Here is a 22,396-nt window from a genome sequence, read left to right as displayed (position 1 = left end):
AGCCTATGGTGAATGATTTAAGCTAAATATTTGTACCTAAGCATTAGTTTTTCAATTTCCATGAACTTATTTATATTTTATTACCATAACAAAAACCTTTTAAAACATTGTTGACTCTGTGTCTTGCTGGTATATATAAATATATAAGTATCTAAATATCTACATGTATACATATATACATATAAATATATCCATATAAATATATAAATATTGCCAGCACTGTGTTAATATCCAAATTGACAATCAAAACATTATTCTAAATATCCTTAGGATTCCTACACTAGCTGGTGCACTGTTGATTCTGATACCTTTAAAACTAAAGTGGTAATTTCGAATTGTTTCCCAGTCAGCATCCAAGAGCAGTGAGGCAGAAAGTGCTGAAATTACCATGGAGGTTTTTTCCACTGCTAGTGGAAATACTTACACTGGTCTTGGAGTTGAAGAGGCAGGAAAGGCTGACATCACAGAGAGTTATTTTACAAAATATGAAAAAGAAGAATCACTTCCTATGTACCTGAAATATGTACTTCTCACAGAAGCCATGTTTGTCAAGCTGAATAAAAGGTGAGTAGAAAACAATTTCTGTTCTTTCTTTCTCTTTATGTAATAGACAAATTTCAGCTATTTAGAAGAAACATTAGACTACAGAAGAAAAAATTATCTAATTATTGTTATAGAAATATATATTTCTATAGCTGGATACTTAATTATAAAATTATGATCATATAATTATTAAATTGTTCCACTTCTTTAATTGATACAAATATGAGAAAATGTTTATGTTGCTTTTTAGCCATGACTGTCAAAGTACCACAAAACATTTAACTTTACTGAACATTCATATTTTATGGAAAATTATTTAGTGAGAAAACATTATTAGAGAAAGACAAGTAATTTGCCCAAATTCCCTGCAGAGCCATGAAGGTAAATTGCCTGGTACTCAGCAATACGCAATTAACTCAGAAACTCTACCAGTATTGTGCGAATGGTGCTGAAACTGTACCTTCCTATAGCCAGAACCTGAATTCTTAGAAATAATGTATTCAATAATTCTTATTTATTATATTTACTATTCCTCATTGTCATATTTCTTTTTCAATCATAGGATTTGCCTCTGCTTTTTTGAACACTTAGAGAAATGGTTTGCAGAATCCTTGTCCAACTCCTGTGTCTTTGTTACTGCCAAGAAGGAGGAGCTGAATTCAATACTTCTACTGCATCTTAGGTTTTATCAACAAAAACAAGAGGAGATACAGACAAATATCTACAATGCTCGAGCTGGTATTGACTTTTTATTGTATTCTGAGCCTCACATGTCTTTATTTAGAGGTGGTCCTAAGCGGGCCAAAATCTTTTTCTGTACTAGTTGACTCAGTAGTAGAGGACAATAGACAGCAGTTGACTGTCTATGAATTCCCAGTATATTATGCTACTCACATATTTTTAACATGACATTTCTTTCCTATAGCTCTTCCTGGTTTGTGCTGTGTTATTTTTTAAAAAATAGACAGCAGTGCCTTGATTAACAGCTGGATTGTAGATGTTGAACATTTTATTGTCAATATTTGTGAATTTGCATTCCCCTTGAAATTATTTAACAAGAGTTTGTGGTGCACAAAAATTTTTTAAAAGTGTTGTGGAAGAAGAAATTAACAAGTTGGGAGAGCCAAAATGTCATGGCCAAGCTTCTGAAAACATGAGAGGAAGGATTTAACTCTGTGAAATATCATTGAGCAGCTACAGAGCATCTTCTAGTCAAAACTCTTTGCATGGGAAGTGTCAAATTTTTATGGTGAGAGAAAAAATTTTGGACAGGTTTGTTGGTCTTTAGTACGTAAGCTAAAATACTCTTTTGGAGAACAGGCAAATAATTATTCAGTTTCCGTTTTTTCTGCGAAGAGGACAAGTGCTTCTTCTGGCAGCTTTCTCAAGGTGATTGGCTGGCTCTTGATTTATCCAGCTATCATTCCAGAAAAGAGACCAAAACTGATTTTTTTCTTTTGCTCACAAACCCAGGAAAAGTGGATTTTCCATTAAAAAATATAACCTTTAGTTTTGTTACAAGACTGAGAACATAGAGATAATGGAGATGTCAGCAATGATCAAAAATAAAGGAAAAAGAATGCTTAGAGCAAATGAGATAGTTGTGGTTAAATGGATTAGGAGCTGTTACGGATATATGTCTTATACAGGAGAAAAGTCAAAGAAACCAAATTGAATATATTTGATTTGTATAGTTTATCTACTGGTCTGGCTTTGTTTATTTTGCTGCTGCTGCTGATCACAGGTTGACTGGGCGTTGTTCACAGTAAACAGGGAATAATGTCCCTATTGTAAACTTATTTCTTCTCAGCGGAACTGTCCCTTCACAAAAAGCATCTTGAGTGCCACTGTGCCATGCTGGCAGAAGGCCTGAAAATGGAGAAAGCTGAATTCCTCACATTTTCGGACCAACTAAATAACCTGAACACAAACTTTCATTCCCGAGTCTGTAACTTGGAGTATGACTTGCTCCACACTCCTGTGACTGAGCAGTAAGTGTGCCACTGCTGTTGCTGTGAATCTTCCTAGTTAAATACTCCTGATTCCTAGTTAAATACTCTGAGATGTTTATGGTTTGCATTCTGAACCTGAATATGTCATTGCTTTTCAATGAAGACTACTTTATAAAACTTGAAAACATGAAGAATTTCTTTTGCTGAAGAAATTAAAATTAGGAGTGAACACATGGAAATTTTCATCTCCTTTTGAAGTGCTGGTAGACTTTAAGTAGAAAAGATGCTTCATCTGTTTAGATTTTATCCAGTTTACTGAACATGCATAGTAATACCAGTTGACTAATTGTTTTTTAATTAGTCAATAGTATCAGCTGTTACTGATACTTTCCGTGGGTTTATCCAAACCAACCCAGCTTTGGGAGTTGCTTTGAGAGTCATAAATCACTCTGAGTACAGTAATTTCACAATTATAAGCCGCACCATTTAGACTAAAATTTTGCTCCCACCCCAGAAATGCGGCTTACACTCAGGAGCGGCTAATATGTGAAAAATTTTCTGAAATTTCCAACCCCGGAAATGCTGCTGAGGTGCAGAGCCGAGCACCTGCCAGCAAAACCTGGGATTGCGTGATTGTTACAAATTGGTTACTGTGTTGCACAGCGCGTGGAGGCGGGCTCCATGCCGGCACTGCGGCGGGGAGGGGTTGGAGGGGACGCAGGGGCTCCCTCCAGGCAGCGCAGCCTGGGGGAATGGCGGGGACTCTGTGCTGCCATCCCTGCAGCCCGGGGGGTAAGCGGGGGCTCTGTGCTGCCATCCCTGCGGCCCGGGGCAGAGGCAGGGGCTCCATGCTGCTATCCCTGCGGCCTGGGGGGTAAACGGGGGGGCTTCCGCCCCACCCACCGCCGCAGGAACAGGCAGACTCCGCCCCCACCTGCTGCCGCGGGAGCGGGGGGGCTCCTTCCCCTCCTGCCACCACCGCCGTGGGTGCTGGCAGGCTCCATCCCCACCTGCCACCGTGGGGTAGCTCCGGGCCGGGGCGAGCGAGCCCAGTGGCAGCGGTGGCCGGCCCCGAGCAGCCCCGCCTAGCGGCAGCGCCGAGCTGGGCCACCTGGCCCCATCAGCAGCCTCGAGTGGGCCGAACCCGCATGACCCAAGCCGAGCCAGTAAACCCCGCCATGCCGTGATTCTGTTACTACTTGGCAACTTTGTTGCACGTGGGTCCTCGCTGCGAACGACAGAGCGGCTTATAATCAGGTGCAGCTTATGTATGGACAAAGAACAAAATGTTGCCAACACCCGGAAATGCGGCTTATAGTCAATGCGACTTGTAATCATAAAATTACTGTACTCAAATTTTTTCATGTCTTTACAGCCAGCAGTTGTTGAATCATCATGTGTGTACCTCTTCAGACATGTTTTCCCTGTCTTTTATTATTTGCTGTTAGGTCAGCTTCTTCCAGCAACAATCTTGAATCAGAACTCAGCAACTATCTGGAATCTATCAGAATTACTGTGAGAAGCTACCAGCAGCACTTGGAGGAAGCTTTAGGAAAATTAAGGGATTCAAATGTGGATTTTCTCAAAAGTTGTAGGTATGTAGATTTCATGGAGGTGGTGTTTATAAATGGTGAGCCAGTTCTGGGAATCGGTGTTTGTTGCATAGGCAGAACAGTAAAAGTAAAGTTTATTTTGTTATTCATCTAGTTTCTTGTTTAAAAAAAAAAGAAATGTATCTTGTTAAACCACAATTAGGCTATTTTCATCACATTTGTGTTGATGTATGTTTCAGGGCTATTTATACTATTTTAATCTTGGAGAAAAAGATGGCTTACAGCCAATTGTTTTTATGTTTGCTTTCAGATTATTTTCAGAGATTGGTGACTTTTCTTATGAGGAGGTGAAGTTTTTCAACAAGTGTCTTCAGAAAGAAAGTAAGCAAATTGATTCATTTGAAAGTTCAATCAAGGCAGATGTGGAGAAAATAAAATCGAGCTGCTTGGAACAGGTATGCAGAATTACATTATTTCAAATTATCTTTTCAATTGACATATTTGCAGTCAGCCTGCTTTCAGATTAGTACTGTAAGTCTGTTCTGTTTGGCAATTACATGACGGAAAAAATTGGTAGAAATGGCAAGTTCTATAATTTAAGTTTTAAAAAGTGAAAAATTGTCTTGTCCTGTCTTTTGTTTCTGACATTTTTAAAGGCTACTGAACTTTTCAAGCAGTCTGAAAAAAAGTTTGCTTCTCTCTCTCTGAGTCGAGCCTTTATGGAGAAGTTCCATCAATCTTTGAGAAAGCTACGACAGGAAATCAAATCAGAGGTACGAACTTTGCTTAAATTCATTATAGTAATTTTCTTTTATACCTTTGAGGAAATTTTGGCTGAATTCATAGTGGACAAATACTACGTGATTTTTTTTTTTGTTGATTTAAAATGTGTTTTCTGTCACTATCTGCTTAAAAGTTTATTTTTAATCTACTTCAGCTGTGTTGGAACATTATGATCTTGCAGCACTTTGAGTATGTACATCACCAGCATTTTTGTGTGGTGAAGCGTTGCTTTTGTGAATTACTGTTTTCAGCTTTTTCTCTCAGTACTGGGGATTTTTAGCCAGTTTTTATCAGTGGTTCTAGTGGTTTGAAAGTGGAACCTCTGAAACTCCTGTGAATGGGGACTTGACTTCTCCAGTGTTTGCTTCTGCTTTAGGTAATGAATTCCAATTTGCAGTCAGTCACATTAAAGTCTTACCTGGAAGTGCTCCAGCAGAAGAGAGATGCTTATGTTCATTCTACTGCAGATAAAGAAGTAACTTCTAATCAGCATGGAATGGTATTTAATTTGACTTGTTATTAATTGTTATCAATTTGGCATAAACTAATATTTTTGAGGAAGATTTATGTTTCCTCATATTTGGGACTGGGCAGAAACACAGAATTTTTGCTCAGAAAGGTCCTTGTCTTGGATTCAGCTGGGATAGAGTTTTTTTCTTTTCGGTAGCTGTTAGACTGTTGTGTCCTGGACTCTGAATGAGAATGGTGTTGCTAACTCAGTTTTTGCCAAGTTGTGTTTATTCTAAGTCAATGACTTTTTTTTTCTTTGTCTCCTGCTCTGGCACTGAGGAGGTTTACAAAGGAAACTGGGAGGGAGCGTTGCTGAGACAGGTGACCCAAACTGGCCAAAGGGATATTCCAGCCCATGGAATGTCATGTCCAATGTATAAACTGGGGGTGTTATCCAGAAGGGCCAGTCTGGATTCAGGAAGGGGATTCTGACATTAGTCAGAGGTGGTGACCAATGCTATTGTGCATCACATAGTTTTCACTTTTTATAATCATTATTATTATTATTATTTACCGTTATCACTGTATTTCACTTTACTTTGAATTATTAAACTGTTCTTATCTCAACATAGTAAATTTCCTTTGATTCTCCTCCCCATTCCACCAGGGCAAGGAGGGAGAGAAAGAAGGTTGAGCTGTGCAGTGCTTAATTTCCAGCTGGGTTAAAACCACAACAGTCCTTTTTGGACAGTCAGTACCTGTTTTCCTGTTTGCCAAACCAAAACCTCAGCCTCTAATCTCGTTGCTTCCATGTGTATGTACATAAACTGGTGACAGAACAGAGGCAAATAATGTTGTTTGCAAGAGTCAGCATGTTTGAAAAGGTTAGAACAGTTAGTTTAGTAAATACCATCTGTATTTGCAGGCTTTAACTTCTGAAGAGTTATATGATTTTGCCAGAGAGGTGTTGAAAGAGCTGATAAAGAGGAGCAAGTATCTTGACTGCTTCTTAATAAAAGCAAAGATCCCACATACCACTGTAAGATAATGTTCACATTCTCTGTATTTTATTTAATATTGAGAGAATTTTCATGCCTACATGTTTTAATGACTTTCCAGAATTTGTGCTTTGAATTTTCAGATGAAAAAAGAATCTGCATTATGCCAAGGTGTCAAAGACACTGTAGCATTAGGACAGCCTTTTTAAGAGGCTGAGTAAATCACTGAGTTTACAAAACGCTGAAGAGATACATGGCATTGCAATGAGTTGCTCAGTTCTTCACAAGAGTTGGTTTTCAAGGTGTAGCACTATTCAGAGGTACATATTTCACAGGTTTCTTTAAATTATTAAAAAAAAAAATCCCAAATGTGTCCTGAAGGGATTTTGTTTTTATCAAACGGGTTGTGTTTTCTTTCCTCTCTTTTCTGGAAAGTCTGTCTTTATTTTGTGATCTCAGTGGATCATTGTTTTAAGAATATATCCTTAAATACTGTTTATGATGATTATGAGAACTTAGTCTTAACTGCTTTGAAGTGTTTTAGAGCTCTACAGCTGTAACAACATTGTGGTTAGAATGACAAAAAAATTTTTTCAGCCTGTGAAGCAAGATATTGTCTGTTTAGAAAATCTGCTCTAGTAGTCAGTCATTACATGGAATGCTTTCACAAACTGCCTGCTACGGTCTACAGGGCTTCATTTGTCTTCCCATTTCAGGAGGACTTCAGCACTCCTGACACAGATGGGACATTGCAAGAGGACTTCACCACTCTTGAAATGGATGGGAGGTTACAAGATTTCTTTGCTTCTGCTGTTCCAAAAGAGAGTCTCAGAGATGAGAGCAAAAGGGTGGTGATGGGACTGGATTCTGAAAAATTACCTTTGTTAAATCCAAGTGGAATGGATATATCAATATTTGATGATTTGGCAATAAGTGTTATCAAAAATTTAGCTGGGTAAGTATTTGTTTGCCTAAAGGTATTTTTTAGGCCTTGTCTTTATATTTTCTTTGCCCAGAAGTAGTGAACAGACTGTTCATAGGTAATGCTGCTACATATTTTCTGATCAGTCTAACTTTAAAAATTAGTCTAGCTGAGACTACTTTCTTTTAAAACCAAGATTTCCCATAGCCAAAAATACCCCTTAGTGAGTTATAAGTAACATTTAGTATAAAATGATAAATTTTAGGTATTTAATTATTGTCTTCTAGAGCCTTATTTTAGTTAAAAGGTGATTACCTGCTACATAGTTGACTGAATATACAAAGTGTAAAATGAAGGGTATGACAGATATTTGATTAGCAAGTAGTATTTTAATGCAGTTTTGCTTGTAGAAATTCCTAAATTCCAGTTAAACAATCAGTCTCATGAAATTACTTTATACACACTGTCAGTTGTAAAAGTAACTCTGTTAAATATCATCTCAGAAATTTAACTCAACGCATGACAGGGATTGAGAACTTGTCTAGTTTGCCATGTAATATAGTATAGAATTTAAAATGTCAGGATATTTATTCAGTAGTACTTAGCTGTTTTTTTTGTTTTCAGATTTGACCTATCAAAAAAATCCCAAGACCTAAATCGAGGGACAAATGATACAGGTATGCCTGTATTTCTTTTAATAATTTCTTTTCATCTGAATTATAGTTTTAGGCATTTTACTACACAGGTCTAGCATGGCAGTGGCTTCTATGCTAGGAACTCTGAGATAGTTGTACTGACAGTTCTCAACTCTTTTCCTGGACATCTTTACTTAGATTAGGATGATTTTGGGCTCCTACAGCAATGAAAGCTGCAGAATGAGATAATGATGTTATAAAGAGTACCTGTGATAGCAAAAGGAAAACAGGGTCAAGAAAAGAAGTGGAACAGAAATCATGAAATATATAGGGAACCAGGGATCCTTCTCACAGTATATTATCATTTACTCAAAGGTGAGCACAGAGGTAACCCCAGATGTTCCCTACCTAGTGTTCCCATTTCCTCATCTCTCTTCTGCAGACCTTGATTCCTCCAGCCATTTCCAAAGCTTCCACATTTGCAAGTCCCCATGACCATTCATAGTATTCTGTGAATGTAGCCTGTTCATGCTCCTGTCTCCAATTCGCTTTAAATCTCCTGCATCTACCATGTCTTTTCTGTGACATTCCTGTGACTCATGAACCAGCACATAACCTCTATTGCTGTTGTCACTTCTGGGTTACTTCAGGCCTGTCTGACAGAAATTATTGTTCCTGTAGTTGTCTCCTACATATTGTAAGGAAATGTTATTGAAATAAGAATACAAAACATATATGCACATAAAAAGTACTTCAGTTGGCATTTATGCAATATTCTTCTTCTTTCCTTGTTAACTGTAAGCAATTTTTCCCATAGTAAAGAAGAAGTTATCTGATGCACATTCTCAGAAGTATACTAGCAAGAGGCCATCTTGGGATGAAACAAAAAAAAAAAAAAGGTGAGACCCCTAAAAGGAGTATTATAGATAATAACTGAATCAAGCCGAATTAAATAGTAAAACAGCAATTTTTATTTTTGCGATCGAAAATACGGTCTTGGGAAGCTACAGACGAAACAGGACAGCACCGAGCCCAGGTAATCGGTGCTGGGTGGACACACATGCTGATCTGACCTCTATTGCATCAGATCCCCCTGTGTTCACACCCTGCAATCTCGGGGAGCCCAGCTTTTATACAGTTTTTCTGGCCTGAGGCGAGAGTTTCTTTTGTTTCTGCTGCGGATTCTCATATTTAGATTAAATCCTTTTCCTGGTACTGCCCTGGACAAAGGTCCTTCCTGCGCATTGATGAATCTTGATGAGGGCTGTGTCTGCTCTGTATTGATGTGTAATTTTCCTTGGGAGTGCTGTTTCTCACTTAAGGGAATCTGGTGGAGGTGATCGGCTGTCTGATATGTCATACTTGACAAGTTCTTTATCGATGATCTTTTCCTGTCTGTGGTTTTAGGATCGTTGAGCTAGGTTTGTTGATATGCTAATTAAGGCCTTTGTTTATGGCTCTGGGTGCGGGTGGCAGTGTCTGAAAGGTTCTCTTACTTAGTTTTTTATTTTATACAACTTTCTTATATATAAACAAGAATTATAACAACCTATATTACAGGAGGAATTACGCTTAAAATATTCCTATGCAAGAATTTCCCTAAACTTTGTCTATTCATTGAAAGATTCTTACTGCTTATTTGTATTAGCTTTCTTTCCATCTACTGTTTATCACTTGGAATCTCTCGCCTGTTTATGTCCACATGATCAGGTTTGTGGGTTTTTCCCCCTAGATATTGACTGGAAAAATATTATTCTTTTTCTCCTTCATCAGCTATCATTTTCTATTTTGAAGTTGTTGAAATATAGACTAACCCTTAAATCAGTGTGGCTGAATTTTCAGGTATGTCTAAAAGTTTGTCTTCAGCTTAGTCCACAGACTGATGAAATGACCTACTGTAATAGCAAAAACAACAAAAATTTTTGAACAAATGAGAGTTTAGAAGAGAATTCTGAGACTCTTTTTCCATCAAAATACTGTCTTTATATTGTCATGGTTTGGGAATGGTATTCTCCAGTTTTGTGCTCCTACCAAAACACTCCAAAGCATGCCGAAGCTTGCTCACTCCCCTTTCCCTGCAGCAACTGGAGAGGAAAATTGGAGGCACAAAAGGTGAAGATAAGGTTGAGATAAGAACAATTTACTAGAAAAAGCAATGGGATTTAAAAAAACCAAACAGTAACAGCAGCAATGTTAATAGTAAAGTGTACAAGAGATTTGCATGTGAATGCTCACCCCAGGAAACCCCCGACAGTACCTGACTGCTACCACATTCCCCAACAGCAGAGACCCTTCCACCCACTCCCCCAAATGAACAGAGGTGGTAGAGAATAACCTCCAGGTCCTGGCCATACCCCCTCCCGGCTTCTGCAGAAATTAACTCTGTCCTGGCCAGAACCAGGACACATAGAATAGTAGTTCTAGAGTTACATTTTTTTCTAATTTTTCTTCAATTTCATGTCTGTTGTGTGACTGACTAGCTCAAGTCATCAACCAAAGAAAGAAAACACTTGTGGATAGTTTCAAATAAATGTTTTTCCTTCCAGTGAAAAAGGCAGAAAATCTCTTACCAGGAATGAGAGATCCGAGATACTTGGAGAGAAGCCTGCAAAGTCTGAGTAAGTTGTATATTTCCAGAACAAGAAGTTAATCTGTAAACACCCTCTATCATATGTATGTGTGTACGAATGCATGTATGTATGTATGTATCTATCTGTCTATCTATCTATCTATCTATCTATCTATCTATCTATCTATCTATCTATCTATCTATCTTTCTTTCTATCTATCTTTGTGACCTATGGAGTCCACCATTGAATTTTGAGGTATTTAGCTTTGATATTTGTAGGTCAAAGAACTTCCAGAACAGTTCCTTTTTGCAGCATAATAATAGTAAAGATATAAGTCATCTGGTTCATTCTGTCTAATGTCTGAAGTGAGGGGTCTTATTGGAGCCCATTTTATACATTTATAAGAAGTGGGTGGGGAATGTAAAATAGCCTCTCTTTCAATTATTTTCACACCTAAGAAGACAAATACATTTTATGTCTTCATTCTTGTGCTCAATATTTCATTAATTGGAATAAACAGGGACCAAACAGGTTTCATTCCGCTTTTTTAAGAAAATTATCATATTGTTTCTTGGTATGTGCAGCTGTACTCTGTAGAACCGAGGTATTTTGTACATGCCACAGAAAACTATTCAAATTCATGCTTAAGATATTTAAGCGTTGGGTAATTTTGTTCCATATTGTGTTTCAAAATAATGCCAGTAAACACCTAGACCCACCTTCAAATATTTTTGCTTTATATAAAATACATGGTAAGCTCTTTGGGCACAGGAATTGGGCTAAGATTGGTTTTTTTTGTGACAGTGACGTAGCAGTGCTTCCCAGTGAGCTATTACAATAACTCCTTGTCCTGGCTGCATCTGAAGAGAGAATCTGTGCTAATGTGGGGGAAGATTCTTAGGCATGCTGAATATTGGTTTGTGTATGCTCTGAAAAACGTACTAAAGTTAACCTGAACAAAATACTTGAAAAATAGTGAATATTGCCAGTGTGATAATTTAATGGTGTGATCGTATTTTTAAATTTTAATTTTTTTTTTTTCTTTTCAGTGCTTTTACAGGGATTATTATGAATATTCTCTGGGAGGGTAACAACACCTTGCTCTGCCTTGGTGAGGTAAGGAAATGTCATGTTCTTTAGTCAATTCTGCTTAAACAGGTATACTCTTGTGTCAGAGAAATAATTTGATTCTTTCAATGTTTGGCAGACTGTCCAAAAACTTTTCTTTCTTCTCCTACTATATACCTGGATGTGATGTTTAATATGTTATCAACATTTTTTCTGATTTATCTTTCCCTTCTGCAGGAGTTCTATAGAGAAAAGAAGAATTCTCAGATGGGAATGCTTGAAGATCTTCCAGACACATTTGAACATTGGGCAGAAATGCTCAGACTGAAACTACTGTCATACCAAAGGCAGACAGATGATTACTACAATTTCTGTCTTAGAGGTAAATTCAGTCAGTTAAGACCTGCATTTTCTTGTGTATGTAATTTTTCAGTATGTAAGCTGAAAAATTGCAGTGACCAAGAATTATGTTGTTGTCATAATCCATCACACTCAGTGGAAAAACTCCAGTTGACTTTACTGGAAATTGAGCCAATATTCTTTTTTATGTATTATCAACTACAAAAAGTGTAGCAGAAGGGCACTTGACTAAATTAAAACACCTGTGCAAAGTCACAACTTTGAGCAAGTGTATGTTTCTTTAAGCTTTGCACCTGTTAAAAGGAATGTCAGGGACATAATCTCTGAGAGAAAATTCCACACTGTTTGTGTCATATACACACCCTGTCTTTTCCAAAAAGAATTTTGGGATCAGCTGAAGTGGTTTGAAGAGGAACTCTCTTCTGTTTCCCAACTGGTTGTGGAAAGTCTTTTAAAAGAACATGAGCAGAAACTCAACTCTTTTACTGGTCATATTCAGCATCTCTTCAACAGACAGCTGAAAGAGTGGGAAGATGTGAAGGTATGTATCATGGACATATTGGAATGCTTTTTAGTGTAACCAATGCTAAGTGCATCAAATTGATAAAATTTTATTTTTCTCATTCTCACTGTTTGCTTCATCACTTTCTGCTTAGCCGACACAGATGTAGTTTCTGTGTTTGCAAAATCTGCAAGCTTTGTATTTGGTAGAACTCTGTCCCTTCTCTCCCAGCTTCCAGCACTGGGCTGCCTCTTTCTAATCTTCTCAGCTCTGCCTGTTGTCTCTCACTTGGATTGTCAACTCTGTGAGGGCTGTGACCTTGTGGTACGGCCAGACAGCTCCTACTGTATGGTTGCATTCCTTTGTAAGAACTATGATGTAGGGATAATGAAAGACTATTCTTTACCATCTTGCATAAAAGAACCATATTTTGTCAAGCAATACCAGAACTGAGAACAGAATCATAATGGAGATCACACAGAAAATGCTACAATGTCTTGTAATTTTGTCTGAGTATTAAAATTAGGTAAAAATTACAAGTGTAGATATACAAAAAATGTCTCACTTACCACGTGGTAGAAGAGATTATTTTTTTGTTGAAAATAAGTCCCAGAGTGAGACCAGAGACCAGCAGAGAGGCAATTTGGCACATATTGCACTGCAAGGCTTGTATCCAGACAGCCAAGAAGTAGCTCCATTTTCCTTTTCTTTCTGAACATCTTTATAGAAAATGTTTGTGGTTTATTTCTTCCTTTTTATGGCTCACAGTACATTCTTTACTGAAGGCATTTTTTTCTTACATATTTGCTCAAAGACTATGCACTGGAGAAAATTACATTACTCCCTAGGACACCCAAATAACTCTCTTCAACTGGAGGCTTTGTGCCAAGAGGAAATAAAAAGGCAAAAAGATCAAACGGATGGTGTTCACCTCAACACAAAGATGCTGCAGGTAATTTTGAAGTCCTTGCTTAATGTGAACTTAAATGTTGCATTTAGAAAGGAGGGTGTATTTTGGATACATTTTTCCTCCCCATCCAAAAGAAACTTGAAAATTTTTTCAGTTTTAGGCAATCCTGTTCATATATTGCTAAACTTTTAAGTGCTGTATTGTCAGCATTAGATTCATATGGACATAAATACATCTGCACACATAAAGGGGCTTAGATACATTGTGGAACTTACTGATATTTTGTATCATTTAGAACCTACTAGCTATGAACTTAATGGTGAATAAGAGTACTGGCTGTGGTGGTGACATCCTCTTGGTAGCTCTCTTACTTCCAGACAGCAGATGCCTGGAAGTTTCTTTTCTGTGCATTTCATTAGTGCAAATAATTTACACTTTTCTACACAATATTAAGAACTGAACTAAACTGAATTTACAGAAGAGATTCAGGAATCAAAATACTTTTCCCCCTTCGCCTACTGGGTTAATTGAAGGTTGTTTCCCCAACATTAAAGCCCATTGTTTAGTTCTCTCAGACCACTTACTCCAAAGTCTACACTGTCTGCAAAGTACTGGTATTTTTAATTCCAAAGTAGTATCTCCTTGTAGTCCTAGCTCTGCATGGAGACACAGAAACACAAATACCCTGTTTGAGAATAACACTTAGGCTAAGCACTTCCACTCCAAATACCTGAATTCCAAAATTGTCTTCTCTTTGGCTAGAAACTGGTTTTATCACATTGAACCCAAATGTTAACTACTGGGTGCCTATACACAAAACAGTTTTTTGGGATTATCATGGGTCTAGGTCTTCAAAAAAGGCAAGAGCGATTGTTGGTTGCTGTAAAGTTATTTGTAGAGGCATGTCAGTTTCAGAGACAGAGAGTCCTGAGTTATAGTTAAAGTCCATGCTAAAAGCTTTTGGCATAGAGTTCCGATAAGAAGTAGAAACAGCTCTGGTGCAAGGTCCTGAGAAGGGCCAAAGCTGCAGCAGCTGCTCCTATCTTCTTCCAGGGGATGATGATGGCGGAGCCCAGTGCACGGATACTTATTTACAAATTACCCAATGAGCTAAAAACAGGAATCTGAAGCATTTCTTCTAAACCTATTAGAATTCTAGTTCTATAGTATGAAAGTTTATGCATAACTTGTGCATATAGCCTATTCACGCAAATAATTCTATCTTGTTCTATCTGAAGAATGTAAGCAATATTCTTAGTACGCTTTTATTATGTTTTTGAGCTCTCACTGAAGCTTATTTTTGAAGCTTGTTTTTTACATCAGATTCTAAGGCTTTTGCTCTTTAAGGCACTCAAAACATATTCCTACGTACTTAAACTTACATACTTACTTACTTTAAACTTAAGCTTACACCTCAATTTCATGTGTGAGTGGCTTAATATACTTCAATTTATGTAAAGATTTTAATTCAATTCCTGCATTCTCATCTCTCTCTGAGGAACTCAGAGAGACCCCTGTTTTACACACTCCAACATTAGATAATCAGGCAATGTTAAGAATACTGCAGAGACACTTAGATCCTTTTATATACAACTTTGAGCCTTAAGTCTTTTATCTACAGCTACTGCAGAATGCAGTCTTTTGGAGCCAAGTTAAAAGCAGAATAGATCAAATTATCACTGGAATTCCTCTCACTTGTCTCCAATGTTGCAACAGGATTCTACTGCTGAATGTGCTCAGAGCTTTTTTTCTGCACTGGCTGCCCTCACTGAAAAGCTCCTCTTGGAACTAGATGAAACCATCACTGTCGATGATGTAAAAATATCAGGTAAGAAAAGAAGAGACTGCTTGTTCAGGCCTCCTCTCCCTTGTCAAAGATGGCAACAGTCTGTCCCTAGGAAGATGAGACTTTGATATTCTGTAGTATTTTAAATTCAAAAATTTGCATAATAGAGCACACAAAGCTATTTCTTGAGTGTGAAGAGCATTGAGCTGCACAATTACACCAAAAGAATTGTATTCCTGACATTGTTTTGTTTCTGCTGAGCGTATCTTCTGTTACCTCCCAGGAACTGAAATAACTACGGAGAAGATTTCGACTTTAAAGCATCATAAACAAGCTGGACTTCCTCTAGGAACCTCCAAATTTCAACAGTTAGTCAAACGAGGAAGGAGGTATTGTTAGATGCTGAACACTGTTCTGTCAGATTTCTCCACTCTGAAATGATAACAGGCCCTAGCCTCATAGTCTTTTGTTGCACTTGTTGAAACTGCTTTCATTAGTAATGTCATTGAACTACTAATGGGGTAGTCTGAGTGGGTAATGATATTAAAGAAAGAATTGCAGTGGATCCAAATAAAAGTGGAGTACATATAGTATTGTAAAACAGTACCATGCCACTCCTACTGCTATGCCATGTGCCTGTCACTAGTTATCAATTCATTACATTCAGATTTATGAATAGTCTGTGTATTGTCATTCAGAAGAAATGAATTCTATACTGTGGAGGGATCCTGATTCTTTAAAAGAAAAGGTGGTCGTACTAAACAAAGGTGTTTTTAGAATACAGTAATTTCACTACTATAAGGCGCACCGGATTATAAGGCGCACCTCTGGGAGTCGGCAAATTTCACAACTTTGTACATTATATAAGGCGCACCGGACTATAAGGCGCACTTTTTTTTTGCAGCGAGGATCCGTGCCACACACAACAAAGTAACAAATTAGTAACGGAATCGTGCCATTGCTGGTTAACTGGCATGTGCTCAAATTGGAAACATTTTAACAGGTTGGTGTAGCCTTTAAACGCAGCCCCAGGCGCCCTCCCCATGCACGGGTGGGCCCCGGCACTCCTGCACACCACTGACGCTGGCTGGTGCAGCTCGGGACTGCCCACAGTTTGGGGCGGCTGGGGACTGCCCGCAGCTGCCGGGCAGGAGCCGGGAGAGAGCTGGGACACAGCCGGGACACAGCCAGCAGAGAGCTGGGGCACAGCCGGGACCCACTGGGAGCTGCAGCCGCAGGGAGGGACCCGGACTGCCCACAGTTCAGGACTGCCATGGTTCAGGGCTGCTCGCCCATGGCTGGGATCTGGTGTGGTCCATGTCGAACTCACTCTCACCGTTAACAACCACCCTCAGTAACGCCTTCACCCACGGGTAGGCAAGAAGCTTTTCTCTGATTGGTTTATCGTGGTCAGAAACGCGGGTCCCGGCTTCCCCCCGGGATTGTTTGGCCATGGAGATTTAGAGAATTCCCACATTTCTGACCACAATAAAACCTTCTCTAACCTGAGACAGCCCTGGCGCTGCCATCTCTCTTCACTGCTCCAGCGGCTGCTACGCCTGAGGGGACCACCGGATCTGTGCGTGTAATGAAATGTCCTTTGTTACTTAATCCTGCTAATTAAGTGCTTACAGACACTGAGTGTAATACTCGTTAGCATGTCTTCCTGTTGAGTAAACGAAGAGCAGTTCCCAGGAGACTACAGAGACAGACCAATACCAGAGGACGTGCTGAGAAGGACGACCACACCAGATCCCAGCTGCAGGCGAGCAGCCCCGAACCATGGCAGTCCCTAAACAAAGGCAGTCCAGGTCCCTCCCCATGGCTGCAGCTCCCAGCAGGTCCCAACTGTGTCCTGACTGTGTCCCAGCTTTGTCCCAGCTCTCTGCCGGCTGTGTCCCGGCTGTGTCCTGGCTGTGTCCCGGCTCTGCCGGCTGTCTCCCGGCTGGTCCCGGCTCCCTCCCAGCATGTCCCGGCTCGTCCCCGTGGCTGCAGCTCCCGGCAGGTCTCGGCTCCCGCCAGGCGGTCGCAGCTCCCGCGCGGTGGCCACAGCTCCCACGGATCCCAGCTCTCTCCCCGTGGCCGCGGCTCCTGTGGGTCCCGGCTCTCTCCCCACGGCTGCAGCTCCTGGGGGTCCCGGCTCAGCTCGCAGCTTGCTCTTCTGGGTTGGCAAATGTCACAACTTTGTACATTATAAAAGGCGCACTGGACTATAAGGCACACTTCTGGGTTTGGACCAAAATTTTAGTCAAAAGGATGCGCCTTATAGTCATGAAATTACTGTAAACCTTTTGTGGGGAAAACAATGAACTTTGGCACCTTAATACAAGTAACATGTATTAGTATGATCTGTTCCCTTTTCTAACTTTTTTCTCAAGTCTTTTTTGGTTGGTTTGGTTTTTTATAGGTCTTGGCCAGGATTACCCGAGACTACTCTTCCTGACTCTCCAGACTATACTCTTTGCAGAGGAACTGCATCAGTTTCAACAGCTAAGACTACCCTGGGCCATCTGGCAGTGATGGATGCAAGAGAAGCTGCATATAAGGTGGGTCTGTGGGGAAGGACTCTTGAGGCTTCTGCTGTTGTGGGTTTGATTTTTCAAGAAGACTGTTATAGAATCTTAGTTGTGTGTGTAAGTTTTTAACATACACAGTGTTTGCAGATCTTGAGGCCCCTTTATGTGTTAGATTGTGAATTGTGTGTCCATTTCTTTGGGATGCTGTCAGAAGCAGACAGGCTTGGTTTCTTAGGGAGTATTCTTATTCAGAGATATATCAAAGGGGAATTGTTTCAGCAGAGAAGCATGGATGGTGTCAGAAACAGGACACTGCATTTCGGCAGCATCGTAGTTCTAAAAGCAGCTGTGCCCCAGTGCCATTCCAGTCCTGCTTGTTTTCACTCACATTTCTGAAACTTACAGCTCCAGCCTTAGATCACAAAAGCTGATTTTCCCATAATAAATGAAGAGGTGTAAAATACTTCATGCCTACCTTATATCTGCAGCTATCACAGATGACTGTGACCATCATAAAAATGATCTCTCTTTCTTCACTGTGTATGTTAAAAGAATGCAGACAACTCAACCTCTGACTGGCACAGACAATTGTTTTCAAAATAGCAGTCCTTAGCAGTTAGGAGAATATTTTTATGGTAAATCACTTGGAGATGTGTTTATGCATCTGACCTGGAAGTAATTGTGCTCCCACGGAACTAAATTAACTTTTAAAACATACCTGGTTTTAATAGGGGAATGTAAAATATACTGTCAATCATGACAAATGACATCCAAATGATCAATTTGCATGTGTGTTTTATGTGTCTAGTTCTAGTGCCCAAGAACCTGATTACAGCACAGATTTGAAGGGAATGTGGTTGTTTGGATGGATACAAATGGTATAATACAAATAGTTAGATAAAAGGATTGGATATAGAATGCACGCATGTCACAGGAGTATTTTCCTGCATGTGTGTTGCATTAAAAATACAGTACTTTATGTTTTGGAGCATGGACTCTTTAGGAATATTAAAGTGCCTTGAGGTTTTTATGGTAGTCTACAAATTTTTGTCTAGAGGAAATAACTTTTTATAAGTTTTGTAATAGTTCAGTTAATACTTTTGAGAGTTAAGATGCTCCAGCTAGAACCAAAGTGCATCTTGTGTTGGAGATGCATATTTGGGTCTTGAGAGAAGGCAGCTCCCTACTCTTTGGAGCTAATGAAAGTAAGATGAAGATTTTGCATTTTAGTAAAATTTAAATATTGCTGATAATTTAATTTCAGAAGTCTATAAAAGGAACACAGCTAATAGTTAATTACAGTAATTTCACGACTATAAGATGCACACTTTTGCCTAAAGTTTTGATGGAAACCCGGAAGTGCGCCTTATAATCTGGTGCGCCTTATGTATGGACATAGTTGGGAAATTAGCCAACCCAGAAGTGCGAACTGCAGCCGCGCTGTGGGAGGCCCGCGCCGCGAGCCGTGGCCATGCCAACCCAACCCGGAAGTGCGAGCCCCGGCCATGCCATGAGAGCCCCGAGCCACGACTGTGCCGCGGCAGCCCTGAGCCACAAGCCACAGCCACCCTGAGCCTACCCAGAAGTGCGAGTTGCAAGCCGCAGCTGTGCCACGGCAGTCCCAAGCCACAAGCCGCCCTGAACCACGGCCGCCCGTGGGAGCCCCGAGCTGCGGCCACCCCGAGCCGCAAGCCGCGGCTGCACTGTGGCAGCCCCGAACTGTCCCAAGCCATGAGCCGCGCCCATGCCGCGGCTGTCCTTAGCCGCAAGCTGCAGCAGCGCCACGGGAGCTGCGGTGCAAGTCGAGCCATGCCAGCTGTAGCAACCGTTGCCGGGGGTAGATTGGAGTGCCAGGGCCTGCACACCAGGAGGGTGCCTGGGTTGTGTTTAAAGGCTACGCCAATCTGTGAAAAATGTTTGCAAATCGAGCACCTGCCAGTAAACCCCACGATCGCGCGATTCCATTATTAATTCATTACTTTGTTGCGCACGGCGCGGTTCCTCACTGCAAAAACAAAGTGTGCCTTATAGTCCATTGTGCCTTATATATGGACAAAGTTCAGAAATTTGCCAACACCAGGAAGTGCACCTTGTAATCCGGTGCGTCTTATCGTCGTGAAATTACTGTATTCATATAGTTCTATTATCAAAGGCAAAAAATAAGTGGCCTCTATGCAGTCTGCTGACACAATGGATCAGGACTTGGATTTAGGCAAATAAAATTATATTTCATCAATACTAATTTTGTCCTTAATTGTTGGGGTTTTTTATACAGAAATACAAAAGTAAAGTTGAGCAGATGTTTGCCCTGATCAAGGAAGAAAGTGCAGCTCAGCTATTGGCAATTCAGCGCTGGAATGATTGGTGGGAAGAATCTGTCCAGAAGATAAAGCGACTCTACGTCTGAGATCTGTCAAATTTTGCTGAGCTTTGTTGGTGTAAATTGACACGTTTGTATGAATGTCACTGATGTTTTTCTTTTATCTTAGGAATCTGTTGCATTGAAAGAAACTACTTTTTGCCTTTTTGTTTGTTTTGCCATGTTATCACTGTTGTTTTCTCATATGCAGCCTTAAGAGTACTACTATACTCATCTTTACAATTTACATAACCACCTGGTTTGACTTACAGTATCATGTGGTACCATTCACATGTTTGTGCACATGAACCCTCTGTACAAGGGCACTTAATGCGTATTTATTAGCAGAGTTTACAGGATTTCTTTGCAGTTTTGCCCCTGTGAGCTGGTTTGGTCTGAAAACTCTCCAAGGCATGGATGAGAACTATGCCTAACCCTGGCATCAAGGCCCCTTGCCTGAGCACCTCTGCACAGAGACTTGTCACTGGAGATGGCCAGCCTGAAAAAGATACACATTTTATGTTGTCTTGGTTTAACGAGCTTTGACTTGCCTACTCTTCCCATTCCTTGCCTTTCCTCTCCCACTTCTATCTTGTGTTGCCTACCCTTGCCTACCACTTTCTTTCATCGCCTTCCCTTCCCTTCCCTTCCCTTCCCTTCCCTTCCCTTCCCTTCCCTTCCCTTCCCTTCCCTTCCCTTCCCTTCCCTTCCCTTCCCTTCCCTTCCCTTCCCTTCCCTTCCCTTCCCTTCCCTTCCCTTCCCTTCCCTTCCCTTCCCTTCCCTTCCCTTCCCTTCCCTTCCCTTCCCTTCCCTTCCCTTCCCTTCCCTTCCCTTCCCTTCCCTTCCCTTCCCTTCCCTTCCCTTCCCTTCCCTTCCCTTCCCTTCCCTTCCCTTCCCTTCCCTTCCCTTCCCTTCCCTTCCCTTCCCTTCCCCCTTCTTTGCCTTTCCCCCCTCTCTTGCCTTCCCTACCCCTCCACTGCCCTTTCTTGCCTACCTCTCCCCTACCTTGTAATTTTCCTTTCATTGCCCACCCCTTGCCTTGCCTTGCTTTGCCTCTCCCTTGCCCCTTTTTTCTTTACTGCCTCACCTTCCTTGCCCCCTCCATTGCCTTTTCCCTCCCTCCATTACCATGCCTTTACTTTCCTTCCTTTGCCTATCCCTTGCCTTCCCAACCTCTGCCCTGTACTTTCTTTGCCTTGCCTTAACTTGCCCCTCTTTGCCTTTTGTTACCCCTCTCTTGCCTTCCCTTGCCTGGTTTTTCGCCTCCCTTGTTTAGCTTTTCCTTGCCTTGCCTTATCCTACCTTGTCCTGTCATTGCACCTGCCTGTCCTTCCCTTACCTCTTCTTATCCCTTCTTGCCTTGCCTTTCCCTTGCCTTGCCTTGTTTTGACTTGCTTCTGGTCCTGGGTTTAGGTTTCTCAGTGAATTTCTTCCATTTGTTATCAGGGAGACTTTGGAAGGGGGAGGAGGCGGCTCTCTGGGTGAATAGTCAGTGATCAGGACACAAAAGGAAATAGCCAATGGCCCTGGCATTCAATGAAATAGTTTTGGGGTTGGGGAGTTTTGGCTGGGGGACAGGATCTTCTGCTTGGAACTCTTCAGGAGTTGAGACTTGGTGCCTTGAATGGTCTGACCTGAGACTTGGTTGCAGGTGGGTCCTTCCTTTTGCTGTGGGTTCCAGAGCAGTTGCATGGTGTGCTGCCTGGAGCCAGGCAGTCTCGGCCGGGTCTCTTTCTGCACATTAGCTCAGCACTATGATCAAGCCCTGGCTACCTGGCTAACTTGTGCCTGCTGCTGTTGGCAGTGCCAAGACCAGTTGCCACCTGCATGAGTTTGCAGGAGGAGCAATTTTCTTCCGTCCTGTGCCAGCTGCAAGAGGATCAATGCAGCTTCTTCCCCACTGGAGCTGCCAGCTCATCTGCTGGCTGCAATTGAACCATTGCAGCATCTGCTTCCCGGAGTGTACCAGCACCTCCTGCCGAGTGTAGTCATAACTACACCAAAGGGGGAAAATTGGTATTTAGCATGTGGGAAGTTTCTGTTACTGGCTTGCTGTTATGCTGAGGTTTGTTCCTAGTAAAGTACTGTTATTCCTTTTCCTATATTTTTGCCTGGATGCCCCATAATTTTGATGTTATAATAATTTTCAGGAAGGGTCTTTACATTCTAGGAAGGTTCTATTGCATATCCTTGTCCTTCCTCCCTTTCCTTGCTCCCCTACCCATCCCTTATCCCCCACTTGCCTTGCTTTGCCTGTCTTTTGCCCCTCCCTTTACACTTTCTTGTTTTGCCCCTCCCTTACCCCTCTCTTTTCTCTCTCTTTCCCCTTCTTTCTTTGCAGTGACTTGCCCCTCCTATGCTCTTCCTTTGCCTCTCCCTTTCCCACCCCTTGCTTGGCTTTTCCTTGCCTTGCCTTTCTCTTCCCTGGCATTGCTTTCCCTTTCCCCCTGCTTTTCCCCTTCCTCCTTTGTCCCTTCTTTATCTGACCC

At 41.0% G+C, this 22,396-nt stretch overlaps 1 protein-coding gene across 1 annotated transcript in view; it reads left to right on the top strand.

Annotated features, from left to right (window-relative positions):
- Positions 1–20,178, top strand: part of CCDC180 (coiled-coil domain containing 180) — a 35,752-nt gene extending 15,574 nt beyond the window's left edge. Inside the window, exons 19-38 of the mRNA XM_033067868.1 lie at positions 347–564; positions 1,106–1,281; positions 2,354–2,534; positions 3,944–4,090; positions 4,359–4,503; positions 4,705–4,821; positions 5,208–5,330; positions 6,207–6,320; positions 6,996–7,234; positions 7,826–7,878; positions 8,654–8,735; positions 10,383–10,454; positions 11,456–11,522; positions 11,712–11,856; positions 12,215–12,375; positions 13,151–13,288; positions 14,963–15,074; positions 15,316–15,421; positions 17,440–17,578; positions 19,824–20,178. Of these exons, the coding sequence (XP_032923759.1) occupies positions 347–564; positions 1,106–1,281; positions 2,354–2,534; positions 3,944–4,090; positions 4,359–4,503; positions 4,705–4,821; positions 5,208–5,330; positions 6,207–6,320; positions 6,996–7,234; positions 7,826–7,878; positions 8,654–8,735; positions 10,383–10,454; positions 11,456–11,522; positions 11,712–11,856; positions 12,215–12,375; positions 13,151–13,288; positions 14,963–15,074; positions 15,316–15,421; positions 17,440–17,578; positions 19,824–19,955 (2,667 nt within the window). The 3' untranslated portion in view covers positions 19,956–20,178. The remainder of the gene's footprint in view (positions 1–346; positions 565–1,105; positions 1,282–2,353; positions 2,535–3,943; positions 4,091–4,358; positions 4,504–4,704; positions 4,822–5,207; positions 5,331–6,206; positions 6,321–6,995; positions 7,235–7,825; positions 7,879–8,653; positions 8,736–10,382; positions 10,455–11,455; positions 11,523–11,711; positions 11,857–12,214; positions 12,376–13,150; positions 13,289–14,962; positions 15,075–15,315; positions 15,422–17,439; positions 17,579–19,823) is intronic.
- Positions 20,179–22,396: the final 2,218 nt, after the last annotated feature.

The sequence above is a fragment of the Catharus ustulatus genome, chromosome 9 (assembly GCF_009819885.2).
Source record: "Catharus ustulatus isolate bCatUst1 chromosome 9, bCatUst1.pri.v2, whole genome shotgun sequence".
Classification (NCBI taxonomy): domain Eukaryota; kingdom Metazoa; phylum Chordata; class Aves; order Passeriformes; family Turdidae; genus Catharus; species Catharus ustulatus.
This window is presented reverse-complemented; position numbering and strand designations above follow the sequence as displayed.